General features: G+C 58.4%; 1 protein-coding gene across 1 annotated transcript in view; it reads left to right on the forward strand.

The window, feature by feature from the left end:
* The first annotated feature begins 3,695 nt into the window (after positions 1-3,695).
* The window catches only part of LRP5 (LDL receptor related protein 5), a 96,965-nt gene continuing 82,502 nt past the window's right edge, over positions 3,696-18,158 (forward strand). The window contains exon 1 of the mRNA XM_045066029.1: positions 3,696-3,927. Within this exon, the coding sequence (XP_044921964.1) occupies positions 3,864-3,927 (64 nt within the window). The 5' untranslated portion in view covers positions 3,696-3,863. The remainder of the gene's footprint in view (positions 3,928-18,158) is intronic.

Raw genomic sequence — 18,158 nt, forward strand, 5'->3', positions numbered from 1 at the left:
GCATTTTCTCCGTGTGTCCTCTTACTCAAGGTTCACGCCAGCACCAGCAGATAAGAAGTCGATCAGACAGCACCAATCCCATTGTGCGAATGCGGTACAGAGCCTCAGAGAGGTGAAGTTCAGCTGTTTCCATGCCATCATGCCCGCTGCCACCTAAGCCTTCCACTGCCCACCCCCACTCAGCAGTGGCCACCATCCCTCGTCTGCCCCCGCGCAGGTGGCTGGGAGTCAGCAGTGCAGGGGAAAGGCTGTCGGGCTCAGCGACATGCCCGCCGCGCAACTCTAGCGAGCGGCCCTCGGGAGGATGACTGTGGCCGGGAAAGCCCGGGAACACTGGGACCCCAGGGCATGCCTCTGATCACAGTAGCCAGGCCCACCAGTCAGGAGGGCGCTCGTGCCCAGAATAAATCTCCCTAGAGTCAGAGCTTGGGAGGAAAACCTAAAAGGCACTTTCCCCCAAGTGTCCCGGGGCTGAGATATCATCCTCTGATGGGCTCTACATGGACCCCAGTTGAGCCCCTGTCCCCGGAAACGATGAGATCCAACAGGTGCCAAGCCCGTTACCTCACCGGGACGGAACTTGCATCTGAGGGACGAACTGAGAGCCGACGCTTCCACGCGGGAGGCCTGAGGGAAGGTCGGCGGGGTGGCGAGCTGTGACAGGCAGTCTTCGGGGGAAGTGGGAGCTTAGCACGTTCTCCGGTTGCTTCTTACGTGAGCGAGGCGTCTAAAAATTACTGCCCTCGTGACGATGGAATCCTACAGAATCACATAGGGATTCATTCTCCTGTGTTCTCTGCAAATGACTTTTCTGAAGTTCTGATAGGAGTCAGGCAACCTAGGATCTTGCTCTGATGCTTTGAGACCCGGGGCTCGGTTCTTCCCTTCTTGGGGGTGGCCTCTGCTGGCTCCTCACCTTCCACATCTCAGGGTCAGCACAGGAAACCGAGCGGCGCGCCCGCAGCCCCAGCCCCACCATCCCCTCCCCAGCACGGCGTCTTCTGTGTTGACAGAATTCTCCCATTTGGAGAGTCAAGCTTTCCATCTCCCTCTTTGAGAACCAAGAATCTCAATGTCTGTCTGTGTGTCCTTTTAACTCTGGTTCATTTTCCTTTTAATCATTCGTATAACTGGGTACTCTATTCCCCTCTGTTCCTTCTCAGACCTAGAACCTTGATTCGAACTTCGGACCAGCTGCTGTTGGAGGCGTCCTCTTAGCAGAGGCCCTGGGGCTCTTCCCCAGCGCCTTTAGCCAGTCTCATGAGCTTTTCCTAAAGCATGTCCAACCCAGTTCCTTTTTGCCATTCGGGAGCCTCCTGCCCCCCAACCCTGTCCGCCCTAGCCACCATCTCTCCTGGCTGCTGCCATGGGACCCATATGCTGACCGGTCTCCCATATCGCCTCTTCTCTCCTGTCCTGTCCCCACTCAGCAGCTAGAGTGCTCCTTCTATGAACATAAGTCAGAGCTTTTTGCTTCATTTTGTCATTCAACAAACATTTATTGAGCACCAACTGTCTCCCGGTCTAGACTCGGGATACACAGAGAACAAAACAAATGAAAATCTCTGTTCTCTAGAGATTCTATTCTAGTGGAGGGCAGAAAAGTGAGTCAACAGTATGTCAGATGTTGGTAAGAGCCAGGAGAAAAGTAAAACAAACAAAAAAAAGGAGCAGGAAGTATCTGCCAGGCTGGGTGAGGGAGGGGGTGCGGTTTACTATTTTCAAAAGAGAGTCAGGGGAGGCCTGGATGAGGAGACGAAGAGGTAAGGGTAAAAATCAGGTGGAAAACTGGGGTAAAAGTACCAGCAGAGAGAAGAGCAAGTGCAAAGGACCTGGGGCAGGAGTGTGTCTGGTGTGTTTGAGGACCAGTAAGGGGACCTCTGTGGCTGGAGCAGGGTGAGGAAGAGGAAGGACAGTGCATTAGGAAGTCGGAGTGAAAAAGGGACAGATGTGGCCAGATGAGGCCCGTAGGTGCCATAAGGCCTTCGGCTCTCTTCTGAGATGGGAGTCATAATAGATTCTTGAGCAGAAGAGGGAACGTGATCTATCTTGTTTCAACAGGCTCACTCTGGATGCTGGGAGAGGAGGATGAGGGGGGTCATGGCAGGAAGTGGGACACCCATCAGGGTGGAGAGGTGTTGGTAGTGGAGAGGCTACAAGCACTGGGATTCTGCATCTGGCCCCAGGAGAGGCAGCACGACGGGCTCCTGGACCCGTGCCTGGGGCCTGCGTGAGGAACAGCAAGGAAACAGGTTTTGCTACTTAAACCCATATAATGGTTTCCTGTTGCTCTTGTGATAAGTTCTGGACGTGTTTTCCAGGCCCATCCACTTCTCCTACTGCAGCACTGCCCCCTTCCACCCTGACCCTCAGCTTCTGCGGCCTTGGCCTTTGGGCTTCCTCCCAGGAGTCCAGCATCCAGGCGGGCCCCTGCCCAGGCCTTCACCCTTGATGCTGTCTCTGCTTGAACTGCTCTCCCCACAGCGTGCCTGGTCCTGAGTTGTGGCCAGCATGTCCCACCTCCCTAAGTCACAATGTCCCAAGACTTTGCACCTAACACCATCTGTTTTTCGTGGCCTCTCTTGTAGTCTGTTCATGGTGTTTTTGTTTTTTCTGTCTTAATCTGTCTCTTGTATTTTATTTTATTACTTTTGTCTCCCTCTCTAGAACATAAGCCCCAGGAGGACAGAGACTTTCTGCCTGACCACTGGCTTTGTAAAGCTGTCCCAAATACACGAAGAGTCAAGCGGGCGTCAAGTGCGTATCCTGGAGTATGGGTTTGCTCGTGTGAGTTACAGCTGGCTCTCTGACACCTGCGAGGCAGGCATCCGTATACCTATTTTATAAGAGAGGAAAGACTACCCCAGAGGTTATATTTAGATCTGCCCAAGAGCACACCCGGTTCTAGGAAGCAGCAGAGCCAGGGTTTGCTCCTGGGTCCTGGGTCCTCCTGGGTCCTGAGGGTTCAGAGCGGGGCTGCCTGCTCCGTTTGGCCCAGAGCCGGGAGGAAGGGGGGGGGGGTGCTCGGTTCCATGCTTGCTTTATGAGCCAGAGGTGAGGTCTGACATCCTCGAGGGAGGGGCTCTCTGCCTCAGCGGGTCTAGAAGCGCATTTGGAAGAACAGCGTGTCTACTGCTCAGGGCTCGTGTACTCTAACTAGCATAGAAGGTATGTATTTAGTTAAAAAAAATTTAACCTCAAGCTCACCCCCACTGTCAGCCGGGCAGCTCCCGCCTCTGCTCATCATCCGCTTCTGTCCCTGCCCCTGACCGGCTCGCGGTCACCCTCATCGGCCCTCCCGGGCGCCCTCACCGGTGAGAGCAGGTGTCTTGGGGCCGCCTCGGGCGACGGGACCCTGCCAGGGTGGCTGCGGTCGCGGGAAAGTGCACACACCTGGCTCCGGGCTTCCCACCGAGGAATTGCCCCGCGGTGTGCCCCCCCTTCCCACGCCCCGCCCCCTGTGCCTCAGTTTCCCCGCCGGCAAAAGCCGGGTCCTTGCCGCTCTACAGGTGACACACCTGCTTCCGGGACTCGATCGGCCCCGGAGCCCCCGTCCCCCGCGGGCCGTCAAGCCAGCTGGGACCCCGCGCCCCCGCCTCCCGCGGGGCGCCCCCCAGGGAGGCGGGGGCGCGGGGAGGGCCGCGGGCCGGCTCCGGGGGGCGCCCGCGGGAGGGCGCGGCGGCGCGGGGGGCGGAGACGCGGCGCGGCTTCCGCTCCCGCGCCTCCTCCCTCCTCCCCCGCCGTCCTGGTCCGCGGCGCCCGAGGAGGGGAGGCGGCAGGCGCCGGGAGCCGCGCGAGGAGCCGCCGCCGCCGCGCCATGGAGCCCGAGTGAGCGCGCGCGGGCCCGCCCGGCCCCGGACAACATGGAGGCGGCGCCGCCGCGGCTGCTGCTGCTCGCGCTCTGCTGCAGCCTGGCCCCCGCCGCGGGTAGGTGGGCGCCGGCCGCGGGGACAATGGCCCGGCGGCCAAGTGCGCGGCGCGCGGAAGCGACTTTGCAAGTTGGGGGCGAGTTGGGGCGCGCGCCGCGGGTGCCCGCCGCCGTCCCGGGGGGTGGGGGTGGTGGTGACCGCGCGCGGGCCCTTTGTCTCGCCCGCCCGGGCCCCTCCCGGGAAGGCCGGGCCCCGTCCCGCGCCCCGGGCCGGCGAGGAGAGCGCGCGGGCGGCGCCGACCCCGCCAGGTGCGGCGCGGGCGGGTCCTCACCTGCCCGCGGCCCGGGGCGCGCTCCGGAGTGCGGCCGCGTGTGGCCGGCCGGGAGAGGCCGCGCGGGGACCGTGGGGACCCCGGGCCGCGGGCCGGCGCAGCGCGGGGACTTTCGGCCCGGAGACAGGCCTCGCCGCCCTGCGTCGGGGACTGCCCCTCGAGCCCGTTTCCGATGGCCGCGCGACCGGCCTGCCAGCCCCGAGAACTGATTTAAGTTGCCGAGAAAGTTCTCAGATCGGGCGCCGGGCGGCCTGGCCTGTTGCGCGGCCCCCTGCCGTCTGCGAGGCTGTCGGCTTCCGAGCGGACCGACACCTGCCAGGTGCCCGGAGGACCCGTCTCGCCGCCGGGCCCCCCGCCCCCACCCAGCACCCCGCGGTGGCACCGGGCCGGTGTCCACGCCAGGGGGGGCCTCGTGGGGCCGCCGCGCGGGGTGACGTGGTCGCAGAGCCCGGCGTGGTCGAGAGGCGCGCTGGTGCCCTCCCTTGTGCACACCCTTCGCGAGATCGAGGGCTGGGGACCTTCCTCTCCAACTTTTGGTGTGTCCCAAGGGGTGGAGTTGAGGTCAGGAGGACTCAGGAAACCTAAGCGCGCTGTGAAACGCTACACATGTTCTTTTAATTTGGAGATTGCCATGTGGTTTTGAAGCAAATCTCTTGCTACCTAAATCATTCTCTTCGGACGTGAGTGTTTTGTTTTTCTGGAGTGTGGCTGGCCAAACCGGACAGGGCCACAGAGCCCTGGGCTCCCCGGGCTGCTGTTCTGCTGCTGAGAGCAGATTTTTGGAGGTGGTGCTGGTGGTGACGGCGCTGGTGGCTCAGGTCCCTTTGTCTGGGCCTCTTTAAGGCAAACAGCTGTCTCCCTGAATATTTCCAGTGTGGGACATTGCCGGGAGGTGTCCCGGCCAGGCGCTGTGGTCACATTCCCAGTGCTGCGGCCTCTTCATTGAGGTTGGGGGGGGGCTGGAGGGGAGAGTTTCCCGAGGTCTGTTTGCCTCCCAGTCCAAGCCTCCAGAATGCTGGCGGGTTCACCCCAAATTTATCTCCCTGGGGAGTGTGTTTACATTTCTCGGCCATGTCTGATACTAGCAAAACAAGGTGACGACAAAACGGTATCTGGGTAGTTCAGGCCAACGCTGCTTCTTTTCTTTCCGGAAATGCCTGGATCACGGAGGCAAAGGTTTTTTTTTTTTTTGGAAGATGTTTGTTTTAAAGGTGGGGTTTCTCAGCGGGCTGTGTTGCTTTTCACTTTGCTGCTGTTTTGGATTTCCTGTACCTTTTGGGGTGACGTTGCTGGAGTCGAATGCCTGTCGTTTCGTGGTTCGAGGCCCTAAGGAGAAGGAATCCCATCTGTGGAGTTCAGTCGTGGAGGAGGCAAAAATAGAGCTGATTATTTTAACATTAGGAAGCATGTCAGCGGCACGGGCCAATGTGGCAACCCAGTCCTAAAATGGAAGGAGAAGGAGGATTCCTTCTGCACAACTGCTTCCACGGTGCTTGCGGGTGCCCCTGATTTCTGTGTCAGATTTACGCCTTGGTCCGGAGTGGAGCCAGTAAGCTGGTAGCTAATTATTTTTCCTGATTGCTTCCTGTTGCAATTTAAAGCTGTGAGCCCACGGAAATGCCTTTGTTTTAGTGGTCCCGGTGCTGGGAATGGCCTTTCCCGGCTCCTCAGGCACAGGCCTCTCCCCTCTCTCTGGCCCCACAGCACTTGCTACGGGACCACCTGTCCAGGACCACCCCCCCAGCCCCCCGGCCGAGGGCGGTTCCTGCAGATGCCCACCGGAAGGGCCCAGCAGGTGGGTGCCGAGTTCAGGACTGAATGCTGTGTGGCGTCCCCTGAGAGAGGTCCCCCCCCCCCACCGTTTCTCAAAGCGGGACCCACGTGCTTTTAACCCTCCCTGTTCAAATCCAAGAATTTACCCCGTCAGCCCCTATGATCCCACATTTGCTGTGGAGATCCTGTCGCATTTGGAACCCATTTAATTTCAGCCGCACTGTATCACCGCTCAGGCATTTAGCAGAATTTGCACACTGCTGTGGCGGGAGGGGTGGGGGGTGAGGGGTGCAGTCAGGTGAGGAGGACTCAGCATGGCTGCTTGCCCCCACAGCCTGGGCTGAGGATGGCGACTCTGGGGTCAGCCCAGCCTGGGTTTCCCTACTCGGGAGCTATTTGACTTTGGCTGACTGACTTAGCTGTTCCGTGTCCAGTGCTTTGAGGTCCAAAAGTGCTTTTTACACAATCTGGATTTTTCTTCCGCACGTGACCTTGGATATCTAGTCCAGTGGCCTGACTCACGGATTGCTGCCACCCTGGTGGGGGCTCCTGAGGTCATGAGCAGCGGGGACAGAGCCCGAGTACCAGGGGCTGACGTCAGCCGGGGTGCTTGCCGCGTGGAGGAGCTCGGCCGGCCAAGCTTTCACCCTGTGGGCTTCAGTTTTCTCTTCTGCGAAATGGGTTAATAGTACTTCCTACGGCTCACTCGGTGCGTTAACGCCTGCCTGGCACTCCGTCAGCTCTTGTCCTTGCTGCTGTGACTCTTTGGCCTCCGATTCCGTATGAAGCGCGGGGACAGAATGGCGGTGGCCGAGGAGGCTGTCGGGGCGCTCTGTGTCGATGCGAAGACAGGCACATGGAAGCCGCTCGTGCAGCTGTGGGAGCAGTAGGTTCTGGGGTCTTCTCCCTCACAGTCCTAGAGTCCTGGCCTCAACGACCGGGTGGTCTCTGCCACTTAAAGGGGCCAGATCGCCATGCAGAGTCGTGATGTGCTCGGGAAGGCAATGGAAGCTTCTGGAAGAATTAAGTCAGGACTAGGAAACAGGATAGGAAATGTAGGCCGGAGTTGTCAGGCCCATCCTAGGTGAAAGGTGTTGAATTGATTTTTTTTTTTTTTAATTGAGGCGAAAATCACATAATCTAAAATGAACCTTTCGAAAGGATACAGTTTGCCGGCGTTGAGTGCTTTCACCGTACTGTGTCGCCACTCAGTCTAGTGACAGACATTTCTGTCTCCCCAAAATAAAACCCCACACCCATTGAACAAGAGCTTCCCGTTCCCCTGCCAGCAGCCCGCTTTCTGGCTCAATGGGGTTTGCTGTTCTGGACATTTCTATACATGGAGTCACATGAGACATAGGCCGTTGGTGTCTGGTGGCTTCTGTCACTTCTGTCACTTGTGTCTCTGAGCCTCCGTGTTTTCGAGGTTCATCCATGCTATAGCATATGTCCCTGCTCCGTTGTGTGCTGAGCAGTACTCGTCATCCGGTCAGAGTGCCTTTCGCTGATCCGCTCACCCGCCCGTGGATTGGCCTCGGTTGGGGCCTGCTCTGCAGGCATGAGCTGCGGGCCCTGCTGTCCGAGTGAGGTCTGCAACGGTGGAGCTGTTGGAAGCTGGGCCAGGAGCAAACAGATTTGTCCTTAGATCTGCATCTGGGTTCGGAGACTTGAGAGCTGGGGGCCGAGGCTAGGGACAAGCCGAGGGCCAGTGCTGGCCTCCAGGAGGAGGGATGCCAGGAGGTGGGCTTCGTTCCGTGTTCAGTATTGCCGCAGCCCCAAGAGACACTGCACAGTTGTGGCTCATGCCGTCTCTTGGACCGTTGCTTAAGACGCTGTGTCCCTGGTTCGCCAACATACTTAGGCCTGCCGGGGGGCTGTCCTGGGGACAGCGTGGGTCCCAGCGCTGACCTGTTGAGACAGCTGCCCGTCTGGCCAGGAGCCGAGCCCCCAGGTCCCGCCTGTGGCTTCGATCTGGTCTCTGCTTTCTCGGGGGAGCGGTTTGCTAGCCCCTGGCCTCAGGTTCGTCATCTGCAAAAGTGGGGCGTGGGGTCTGGCTTGTGGGGTTCAGTGAGCCAGTGTCCAGGAGGAGGGACCAGGAGGCTCTTCCCCCAAGACCGGGTTCAGTGGGAGGGACACCCAAGGGGTCCTGCCCTAGGTGTCCAGGTTGTCTTTTCAGTGTGCTGGAGGGCACGGTCAGAGTCAAGTTGGAGAACGTCTTCCCCAGTGTGGGGCCAGGAGTGCTGAGACCTGTTGGGAGCCTGGGTTTGGCGCTGGCTTGTCCGCGAGGGGTGCCTGGTAGCCCTGAACCTGTCTAGAGCTCCAACCGGGAGCAGACCTGGCTGCTGACCCTTCCCTGGTGAGGAAGGGTGTCCCACTCCCCCAGCCACGCGGCACCCTCGTGCACATCCATTCCGCCCCTCCCCAACTCCTGTGCGGCTCCCAGGCCAGCCTTGCCCACCTGGTGGGGCTGGTTAACCCTCTACAGGCCCCACCCTTGGCCTGCCAGGGGAGTGCCCCCCTCACGGCGGCTATGTGTGCTGGAACCTCAGGTCCAGATGGAGTTTGTGCCCAGAGTCATGTCCACTGTGTCCTTCTTGCTTGGGGTCCCTCTTGCTGTGGACCGCCCCCTCCCGGGGGGAGGTTATCGTGGTGATAACCTGGTGCAGGCGTGGGGCATAGTGCAGGGGTGGGGCATACTGTGCTTTCTGGGTATTTTCTTATTTGCTTTATTGGTTGGTATTTAATTCAGCGCTTTCAGTTTGCCTCATTTCTGTTTTCTAGTGCTTAAAGGTAAGCAAGATTCGCTCAGGGAGGAAAGTAGTTTTTAGCCTTTTTGGGGTCTCCTGCGCCCCCTGAGCATCTGGTAAGGCTCCTCCGGTTGGAAGGAGCCAGCGGAGCTGCGCATGCACCCTGGGCCCATGACGGCCTCCCTGTGGGGTCCGGGGTGCACTTCTCTTCCAAGAACCTCAGTTTCCTTCTTCTTCTTCTTTTTTTTTTTTTTTTAAGATTTGATTAATTTATTTGACAGAGAGAATGAGAGGGAGCACTAGCAGGGGGGAATGGCAGGCAGAGGGGAGGGACAGAGGGAGAAGCAGACTCCCCGCTGAGAGGGTCCCCACGCCCCCCCACAGCAGGGCTGGATCCCAGGACCCCGGGATCATGCCCTGAGCTGAAGGGGGACGCTTAGCTGACTGAGCCACCCAAGCTTCCCTACTTCCACAATTTTTTTTTATTGCCTGAAACAGAAACTGTGTCCCTGAGCCGTCATGGCCCGGTCTTCACTCTCCGCAGCTCCCGCTCAGCCCCCTCCTGCTTTCCCGTGGCTGTGAACCTGCCCGTACTCCCTGCCTCCTCTTCGTGGACTCGTCCGGCGTTTGTCTTTCGGTGGCTGATCTCATCTAGCCCGGTGTTTCCGGTCCATCCGAGCCGTAGCGTGTGGCAGAACCTCATTCCTCTTGTGGCCGAATCCTGTCTCCCCGCATGGACATCGCACGTTCTGTTCGCCCACGCACCTGCTGGTGGCCCCCAGGGCTCTTACCCCTCTGGCTGCTGCTGAGAACCTGGGTGTGCGAACATCTCTCTGGGTCCCTGCCTTCACTTTGGGGCACGTGCCTGGGAGGGGGACTGCTGGACCACATGGTAGTTCTGTGTTGGATTTTGGAGGATCCATCAGTCTGTGCTGTTCAGCGGCTGCCCTGTGTAAGGCGCCAGTGGCTGGGGAGTTCCAGTCTCTCCACACCCTGCTCAACACCTCTTTGCTTTGCTTTGCCTTTTTTTTTTTTTTTTTGGCATGTACTTGTTGTCCATTTGCTTCTACGAATAGGTAGAATAGGTAGAAATACTTAAATGCTTAAGTGCTATTACAATCATGGCATGCGGCAGTGACCCCCTTGTTCAGTCATATCTGTGCATTTGTGCACGGGCACATCTGTAGGATATGTTCCTTGCCCCGGAGTATATCCACTTGGAAGCTGGTAACAATACTGACCAATTCCTCCAAAGAGGCCACAGTGGTTCAAACCCTGCTGGGCATCTGTGAAGGTATGTGCTGTCCTGTGCCTAACAGATTCCATTTTTTTTAAATCGATTTGCTTAAAAACTATAACATATTTTGATTGGTGCATCCCTCATGACTCGCTTCTTGGCCATTTAACCATTTGTATGTATTTTTCTGTAAATTGCCTACTGTTGTCCCGAGCCCATACCTCTGTCGAGTTGATTATCTTTTCCTTATTGATTTGTAGGAGCTGTTTCTTTGGCATGGACAGGGACTCTGTAAAATGTGTTCCACATTCTTCTTCTGATCTGAAGTTAGTCTTTCATCCTTCTTTCTGGCAATTCATTATGATAAAGGCATTAAACCTTGCGGTTTCTGGGTTTTGTGCTTAATTTCTCTCCCGCCAGGTTCTAAACATTGCTTCCTTTATTTTCTTCCAGGGCGGTTAGTGTTTTGTGCTCTATATTCAGACTTTATTTTCACTGATTTGGGGGAGGTCTACGGTGTGAGGTAGGGATCTGATCTGTCCCTGATGTGTGTTGCTCCCCCGACCCCCCACCATCACGAGATAGGGAATTGTCCCAGCACCTTGATGGAAAGGCCCATCCTACCCCCCATTCAGGTAAACTACCACTCACTATTCCATGTGCAGTGTTCACGGATGGCGTGGCTCCGTGTCCTGGCGCCTTCCGTTCTGCTCCGTGGACCTGTGGGTGTCTGTCTTTCCCAGTACGCGGTTAGAGCCTCGGTAGCGTCGTGGTGAATTTTGAGACTGAGTGTAACACTCCCCCTTCGTTGTCTTCAAAAAACTGCGTCGACTGTTCTTGAACATTTATTCCTTCGTGATAAACTTCACAGTGAGCCGATCAGGTTGCATCCTTTGATCTCCTGATCTCCTGATCCGGAGACCGTAAATGGCCGCATTCAACAGGTGTCAGAGGGCTGGACTTCAGACGTGTTCTCTGGCAAGCAAGCTGGCCTCTGGCTCTGGAAGTAGATTCATCTTCCGCCACAAAGGAGCCAGTCTTCATATTTTTGCTTCCTCTTGCGCGGAGTGGTTTAGAGGTGACATGTGTGCTGGATCTCCCACTGCACCCCCATTCCGGGGCTCACACCAGCGTTTGCTCAGGCAACCAGCTCTGCTGCAGCTAATTCCGGCGTGAGCCCGAAGGCGAATATAATTATGTAAATTACCGCCCCCCTCCCCGAGTTCATTCCAGAACAAAATGTGACTGACTTTAATTTCTTACCTGGCTCGCACCCCCTTATTAGCCCAGTGGGGAGGTGGTACCCGCCTAGAGTAGAAGTCTTAGGGAATTGCTCAACCGGGCATTAAAGGCCGCCCGAGCGCGTGGCCCTGGCCAGAACATGTCAGCCGGGGGCCTGGGTGCTTTCCAGCCTGTCCGCGGGCAGCAGCTGCCGTCCCTGAGAGGAGCTGGCCTTCTCCACGGTGGGAGCATGGGGGTGGCCCCAGAGCAAGCTGTGTTTGCAAGTTGCTTTTTGGGGGGAAGGCCGTTTCTCTGAACTTTCTCCAGAACATCAGTTCCGAAAGAACTGTCTCCGCTCCTCCTCCAGATTCCCCCTTACTGAGGCCGGAGCGCGGGGCCGACCCTGACACCCGCTCTCCCTCTGCCCTGCGAGGCGGGCCTGGGCTCTGTTCCCTCCTGCACGTTGGAAAGCCCGGCTTCTCCTTTCCTTCCCACCCCGTCCCCCCACTTCTCCGGCTCCGAGGCCTCACCTGCCGGTCCCCTCAGTTCTCACCCTTGGAGTGGGAGACTCCACCAGCTGGTCTTCTAGAACTGTCCCCCCACCCCCGCCCGTTTCCCTTTCACTCTGGCCAGATTACGTTTTCCCAAAACTCGTTTCATCATGTCCTTCCCCTTCTCAGAAAATGACACCAGTTTCCCAACATCTGAAGTGGGAACTTTTGGGCCTGGTATTCCGTGCGGCCCCTAGTTTGGCGTTAGCCCTCTCCTGTGCTCCCTGGGCTGAGCACTTCTCCGGACAGGTCCATCTCCTCTAGAGTCTAGAACCTTCCGTGGCCCACCCACGCTGAGAGGACCTTGGGGACAGAGGCTGCCTTCATGCTTGGCCTTCCCCCTGCCGTCTGGCATGGGGGAGATGCTCGGTGGCTGTCCTGACGCTTCCTAAGGCCTCCTCTGTCCAGGGAGCAAATCTTACACATCCTTAGATCGACAGCGTGGTGAACTCCCACCCCCATCGTAGCATCCAGTGCTGCTGTGTCCCCGGATTATAGAACACCGGTCCTACATAGCAGAAGCCTTGTGGGGCCGCGTGGGGCTGAGTGTGGGACCCAGTCTGCCACCAGAAACCTGTATTCCTTTTTTTTTTTTCCCCAAGATTTTATTTATTTAGTTGACAATCAGAGATCAGGAGTAGGCAGAGAGGCAGGCAGAGAAAGAGAGGGAAGCAGGCTCCCTGCTGAGCAGAGAGCCCGATGCGGGGCTCGATCCCAGGACCCTGAGATCGTGACCTGAGGTGAAGGCAGAGGCTTAACCACCCTGAGCCCCCCAGGCGCCCCAGAAACCCGTATCCCTGAGGCATGGCCTCTGAGAGGACCCACTACAAATCAGCTGTTTTACTTCAAGAAACCTGCTGCGTCCTGGACACACTTCATCATGGAGTCCCGTGTCCATGAACTACTACCCACTGTGGGGGGGGTCGTGCTGGCTGTCCCCGTGTCATCTGTGTTTGCCCAGAGTTCTCCTGTCCCATGGGCGGGTTAAGTATTGGTTCACGAGGGCCGCGGGGCTGGTTCCCCAGCCCTGCCAGGGAGCAGCCCCGGCACCAGGGACCTGTGTGGGCACCACCGGCCCAAGAGGAGCGTGGGCCTGGTCGTCTCGGTGCTGACTGTGGCCCCGGCCTTGCCTTTCCCCACACAGCAGGTGGCCACCTGGCCTTGCCTCTGTTGAGCAGAACAGCCCCGAAGCGTGTCACTCTTTGCCCGGGCCCCCAACCTGCCAGGCTGGGCACAGAGGGCCCCGTCCCCGGGGAGGATGCAGTGTGGGCCCTCTGCGGCTCGGGGGGCCCCTGCCTTTGTTGCCCCCAGGTGGCTGCAGCAGAGGGAGCGGAAGGGCCCCCGGAGGCTCTGGTCATTTTCCTGTAGTCCCTACCTTCTTCCGGGGGGCATGTGGGGGACCCCTTAAAGCAAAAGAGCAGTTTTCGTCTGCTGGGCTACCATTTCTAGTCTCAAAAACATTTTCCCTTGGTGTGGAAAGATTGTCTCCTTTCAGGGAAAGGGCCCTTGCTAAGTATTAACCTTTTCTGCTTATTGATTTGGCCATGCACGTGGCCCGTGTAGCCGGTCGGAGCTCCGCAAGGTCTGGAAGCTCGGGTGCCGGAAACAGTCTCGGGTTCCTTTGCCCTCACAGAGGGTCTTTGTTCAGCGTTTTCTGTACCAGAAGTGGTCCCTTGGGCCGTAGACCTGGGCCGGGAGTAAGCGATTTGGTGGGTGAAGTGGAACATTCCAGGATCCAGGCAGGTCTGGCCACGAGGTGGGCGCTGGGCCCCAGCAGTCCCCTTGCCTGGGAGGATCCAGAAGGACCTGCTCCTCTGGGCCTCAGTTTCCTCACGTGTCGGGGGCTGGTAATCGTCGCCCGAGGATGCGGCGAGGCTGCAGAGTGCTTGACACGGGGCTGGCTCCCGGTGAGTGCTCAATAATTATTAGCTATTAGGGTTATTATTACAGTCATAATTGTTGTTCTCTGGGGAGAGGGCCCTCGGGGATTTGGGAGTCAGGTTCAACTCCAGCGGAGTGGTGAGCTGAGCTTAGACTCACGGGAAGTCGGGGCGCTGGGCCGCGTGAACGGCCGCATCCAGCCTGGTCCCTCGGCACTGAATTTGCTTCCTCGTCTTGGAGCAGCCCGGCGGGCCTGGGCTCTGGAAGCCCCAGGCCTGGGGGAGCCAGTGCGTGTCCCTCGGGGATAGGGATGCTTCCTGGGATCTTTGCTCTGTCAGAGGCATGGCTGAGGGTGCTTTGGGTTTCATTCCATCATCTGGATTTGTTGGCATCGATTTTTAGGGTGTTGCCAGCATGTCCCCTGCCTGTCCCTCCTCGAAGGAAATTGTTAGGGACCCCGCTTTCTTTGCCGTGTTGTCTGTGTTCGTCCTGGGCTGGGGGCAGGGTGTCTTCTGCAGTGGCTCGGCCACCTGGCTGGCCAGCAGTTGTCCCTGGCCCTCTCGTCTTGGTCAGTGTTCCTGCCCCTTCAGTTCCCCGCTGGAGGCAGAGGAGGGAGCCCGGGCACCACGTCTTCACCCTCGGGCGAGCTCTCTGCTCCATCCGACTTCCCCGCCCTGGGATGTGGATGGTCAGTGCCTTTGCTCTGGGTGGCAGACGGGGGCCCTGTGCTCAGTAAGCACTCCGTAGTTGGTGAGAAAGGCTGCTTTCCAACCCGTGTGCCAGACCGGGTCTCCCACTGCCACAGCCCACAGGAGGAGTTCAGGCCCCGAGGCCCTGAGCTCCTGCCCCTCCCTCTGCACTTGCCCTCTGGCTGCGAGCCCAGGTGGGACCTGCCTGTCCCCTCTGCAGCCGGGGCTGGCTTTCCTGACTTCCTGTTGCCTCTAGCCCGAGAGTAATCTAAGCCCCTAGCAGGTGCTCCTGTGTGCCTGGCCCAGAACTAGGCCCCTGGAACAGGATGAACACAGGCAGGCCATGGCCCTGTCCTCATGGTCAGCCCAGGCCGGGCCAGGCACGGGACTAGAACGCTCTGAACCTCGGCCAGCAGGGACTGCCCTGGAGGAGAGGCCGTGAGGGGAGGGCACCCCCACCCTGTGCCGTCGGGACCCTGGCTTCCTCGGCAAGGCTCACGCCTCCCTTCCTGCGGTGTTTGCCGTCTGCTGCCTGGCGGGCTGGTTTTCCATGGCTGCGACCTTCACAGTAGCCCTGCAGGCAGGGGGGCTGGCTACGTCTCCATGGTCCCTGAAGAGGCTCAGGGTGCTGACCTGGGTTGGGAGAGTGAGCCTGTGTGTGGAGGGTGGGGAGACAGGAGCTCCCTCCCCCCACCCCGGCACTGCCCGCTCCGTCTGCAACAGGAGTGTTGGGCCCTGTCGTGAGGGAGATGTGGCACTCCACGCTTAGGACCCACGGGTCCCCGTGAGGGGTCCTCAGGGAGTGTGGATTCCCACTCCTGGGTTGCTGTGTGGTTCTAACCGCGCACTCTGCGTGTCCCTACCCACTTCCTACAGATGGGAATGGTGACTCAGGAGAACCTGGACCCTGTACAGGGTTGTGCCAGGACGCCGGGGGGTGGTGGGTGAGGGCTGGGGTAGGACCCTCAGGATGACCAGAGGGGCTGCTGCTCCCCCCGTCTGACCTGGGGTCCCCCCTCGGAAGCCACAATCTTCTGGGACCTGCTCGCTCTGCCTGAGGAGGAGCTGTGTGGAGCCCCAGGCTGCAGGGGCCCCTCTCTGTTCTGTTTCCTCTTCTCTCTGGGGACGCAGGGCTTGTCCTGGAAACTGGGACCCGGATATGTGGTCAGGTGGTGGGAGGCCACTGTCCCGAGGGACAGAGGCTGAGGGATGGGCCCTCCTCCTTAGAGTGTGGCAGGGTCACTGCCATGCCTTGGGGGTCCCTATGAGGGACCTTGTCTCTCTTGTCTCTCTGACCCTTCTGCAGAGAGATCTCGGGGTCATTTCATTGTCCCATTAGGCAGAATGAATGAGCTTCAAGTACTTGGGCAAGAAGCCGCACTCTTTGCTCTCGTGTGTTGCTGACTAGCGAGGGTGACCTTGGGCAGGATACCTGGTCCCGTCGTGCCTCAGTCCCCTGGTCCGCATACCTGCACCCACACACCGACAGAGCTCGGCTTCTCCACATTCTCATGAAACTCCAGACTCGACCCCTGGCTTGTTCCCAGGGTGATCAGAGCTGGTCCCCAGTGCTGGGCTCTATAGGCAGCCCCCAGCCCTGCGTTCGGGACCCAGAAGATCCCGCCCTTCAAGGCATGTTAGTGCTCAGAGAGGCTGTAGTGGGGACCAAGAGGCGAGAGGTTGAAGCCGACCACGGGGAGGATGGTTTGTCTGTCCACCTTGCCCTGCCTGGGACAGAGGCATCGTGAGCCTGAGGTCTTCTGTTCAGCTCCCGGCCGCAGCCTCGGGGCCTCCGTGCCCTGCGGGCTGCTTTGTTCAGGAACAGCAGATCATCTGAAAGCAGAGCCTCCCCGTTTTGCCCCATAAAAAGGAGATTTTGTAGAGGGATGGTAAATTTGGCACACCTTTATTATTATTATTATTATTTTTGCACCACTGAAAGAACATAAAAGCTGGTACAAAGGTATGTTTGTTTCTGAAATGCGTTTCCTCTCCCAGATGTTCTTTTCTGCCAATTCCAAAATGCGTTCCGAGCTCAGTTATTTCCTCTCTGCCGAGAACAATGAGATCTCTGTGACCACACGGGGAAAGCGCCGTCTTCCTCGCCAGTGGGGCTGGGGGGAGGGCCCCAGTGCTCCCACCTTCTCTCTTCAGTGGAAACGACCGGTCGGTGCCAGCCCGGAGAGAGACCCCCGCTGACTGTTGCGGATTTGGCAGCCGTGGCGGGAGCTTGTGTGGGGTGGGGGAGGCACTTAGAGGCTCGGGGCGCTCTGCACCTTTGTTCCCGAATCTTGAGTTTGCTGTGTGGCCTTGTACTAAATTCTTGGATGTGCACTGCCTCCGTGCTCCCTGGGATGTGGGACTGTCTGGGCTCCCTGGAGCTGATCTGGCCCCTTCTTTCTTGCATCTGATACTGGTCCCTGGCCAAAGGGCAGGGATCCAGGACCCAGCGCAGAGCCCGAGCTGGCTGGAAAGCCAGGTAGAACTGGGTGGGCGTTACCAGGGTCAGCAGAGCCTCAGGCCTTCCCCGGCTGGTGGACCTGCCCCCTTTGCCACTTGAGACGAGGGGTGCGTGTGCTCCTTGGGAGCTGTGAACCGCACACTCTGCCCGTGCTCCCCCATGATCCACACACGCGTGCACCCACCTGCAGTACCCTTAGAAGCTTCTTGGGTGGTTTCCACGGACGGTGAAGAGACCCGTAACAGCTTGCACTCAGGATGGTTTTGATACTGGTCTCCATCAAGAACGTTCTCTACAGGGTGTGCATCTCATGAGATCTTTACTTTTTGGTCGATGCCTCCTGCCTTAGAATACCCGCAACACAGCTCTAGTCCCTGCACGTTTATGGGGTTCCGAGCAGGTCGTAAGGGGTGTCCAGTGGACTCATTAATCCCTGCAGTCACTCTGGGGAACCACAGGAGTAGACCAAGGTTAGAGCCTACAAATTGGCCAGCTGAGGCCCCACTGCCTACCCCTTCGCTGCCATTTGAATCATAAAAGTGTTTTCTTTCATCTCTAAAGGAAATAGGCTGCCAGGCCCCCAGTACAACAAGCGGCTTTCATTATGGGGGGGTGGGAAGGGTACTGAGGCCAGAGGTTGCTCCTGGGTGGCCCCACCTTCAGTGGGAACCCGAGCGGCCCTGTGGTGCCTGTTTGCATGGGGCAGGATGCCGGGTGGAAGCCACTGCCCCCAACCCCTTTGCTGGACTGGGCCAGCAGGTCAGGCCCCCAGGGCCCCCGAGTCAGTCTCTGCCGTGGCCTTGGGCCACTTCCGGGAGCAGGGAGCTGTTGAACCGAAATGGTATGTAATCAGAATGCTATATTTTGTCGAAAATAAGAATGTTAGTAACTGGCTGGTTTCTGGCAAGTCAAACTGGGACTCTGAAATACATATTTTCCCCTGCTCTGCCCTAAACCTTCTAATTAGTGAAAAACGCACATTTGCAAACATAAATCAAATGTCATCTTTCCTACCAACTTGTCCTAGGTATCCCTGAGTTGGTAGCATTCCACAGGGGCTAAATTAGAGCTTGCAGAGTGCCTGTGCGCGTGTGCGAGAGAGCAAGGGGGCGGGAGGGGGACCCTGGGCTGCCTGTGGGTGAGCCCTGGCCGCCCGCTTCCTTCCCTCGAAGGTGCTCGGGCCTGTGCTCCGGCCCCGGCAGCTGTCAGCACCTGCACGGTCACTGCAGCAAAATGGATATATCCGCCCAATTAAAACATAGTTAGTTGGTAGTGGAGGTGGCTTCCAGGAGAAGCACTTTCCCTCCCAGGGAAATCTCTGCAGTGCTTGTAACCAGACCCTGACATCCACCACCAGTGGGCTCTGTTCATGGGCTCCTTTTCAGGAAGGGCAACTCG

The sequence above is a fragment of the Mustela putorius genome, unplaced genomic scaffold (genome assembly GCF_011764305.1).
Source record: "Mustela putorius furo isolate JIRA1106 unplaced genomic scaffold, ASM1176430v1.1 tig00000127_pilon_pilon_pilon, whole genome shotgun sequence".
In the NCBI taxonomy this organism is placed as follows: Eukaryota; Metazoa; Chordata; class Mammalia; order Carnivora; family Mustelidae; genus Mustela; species Mustela putorius.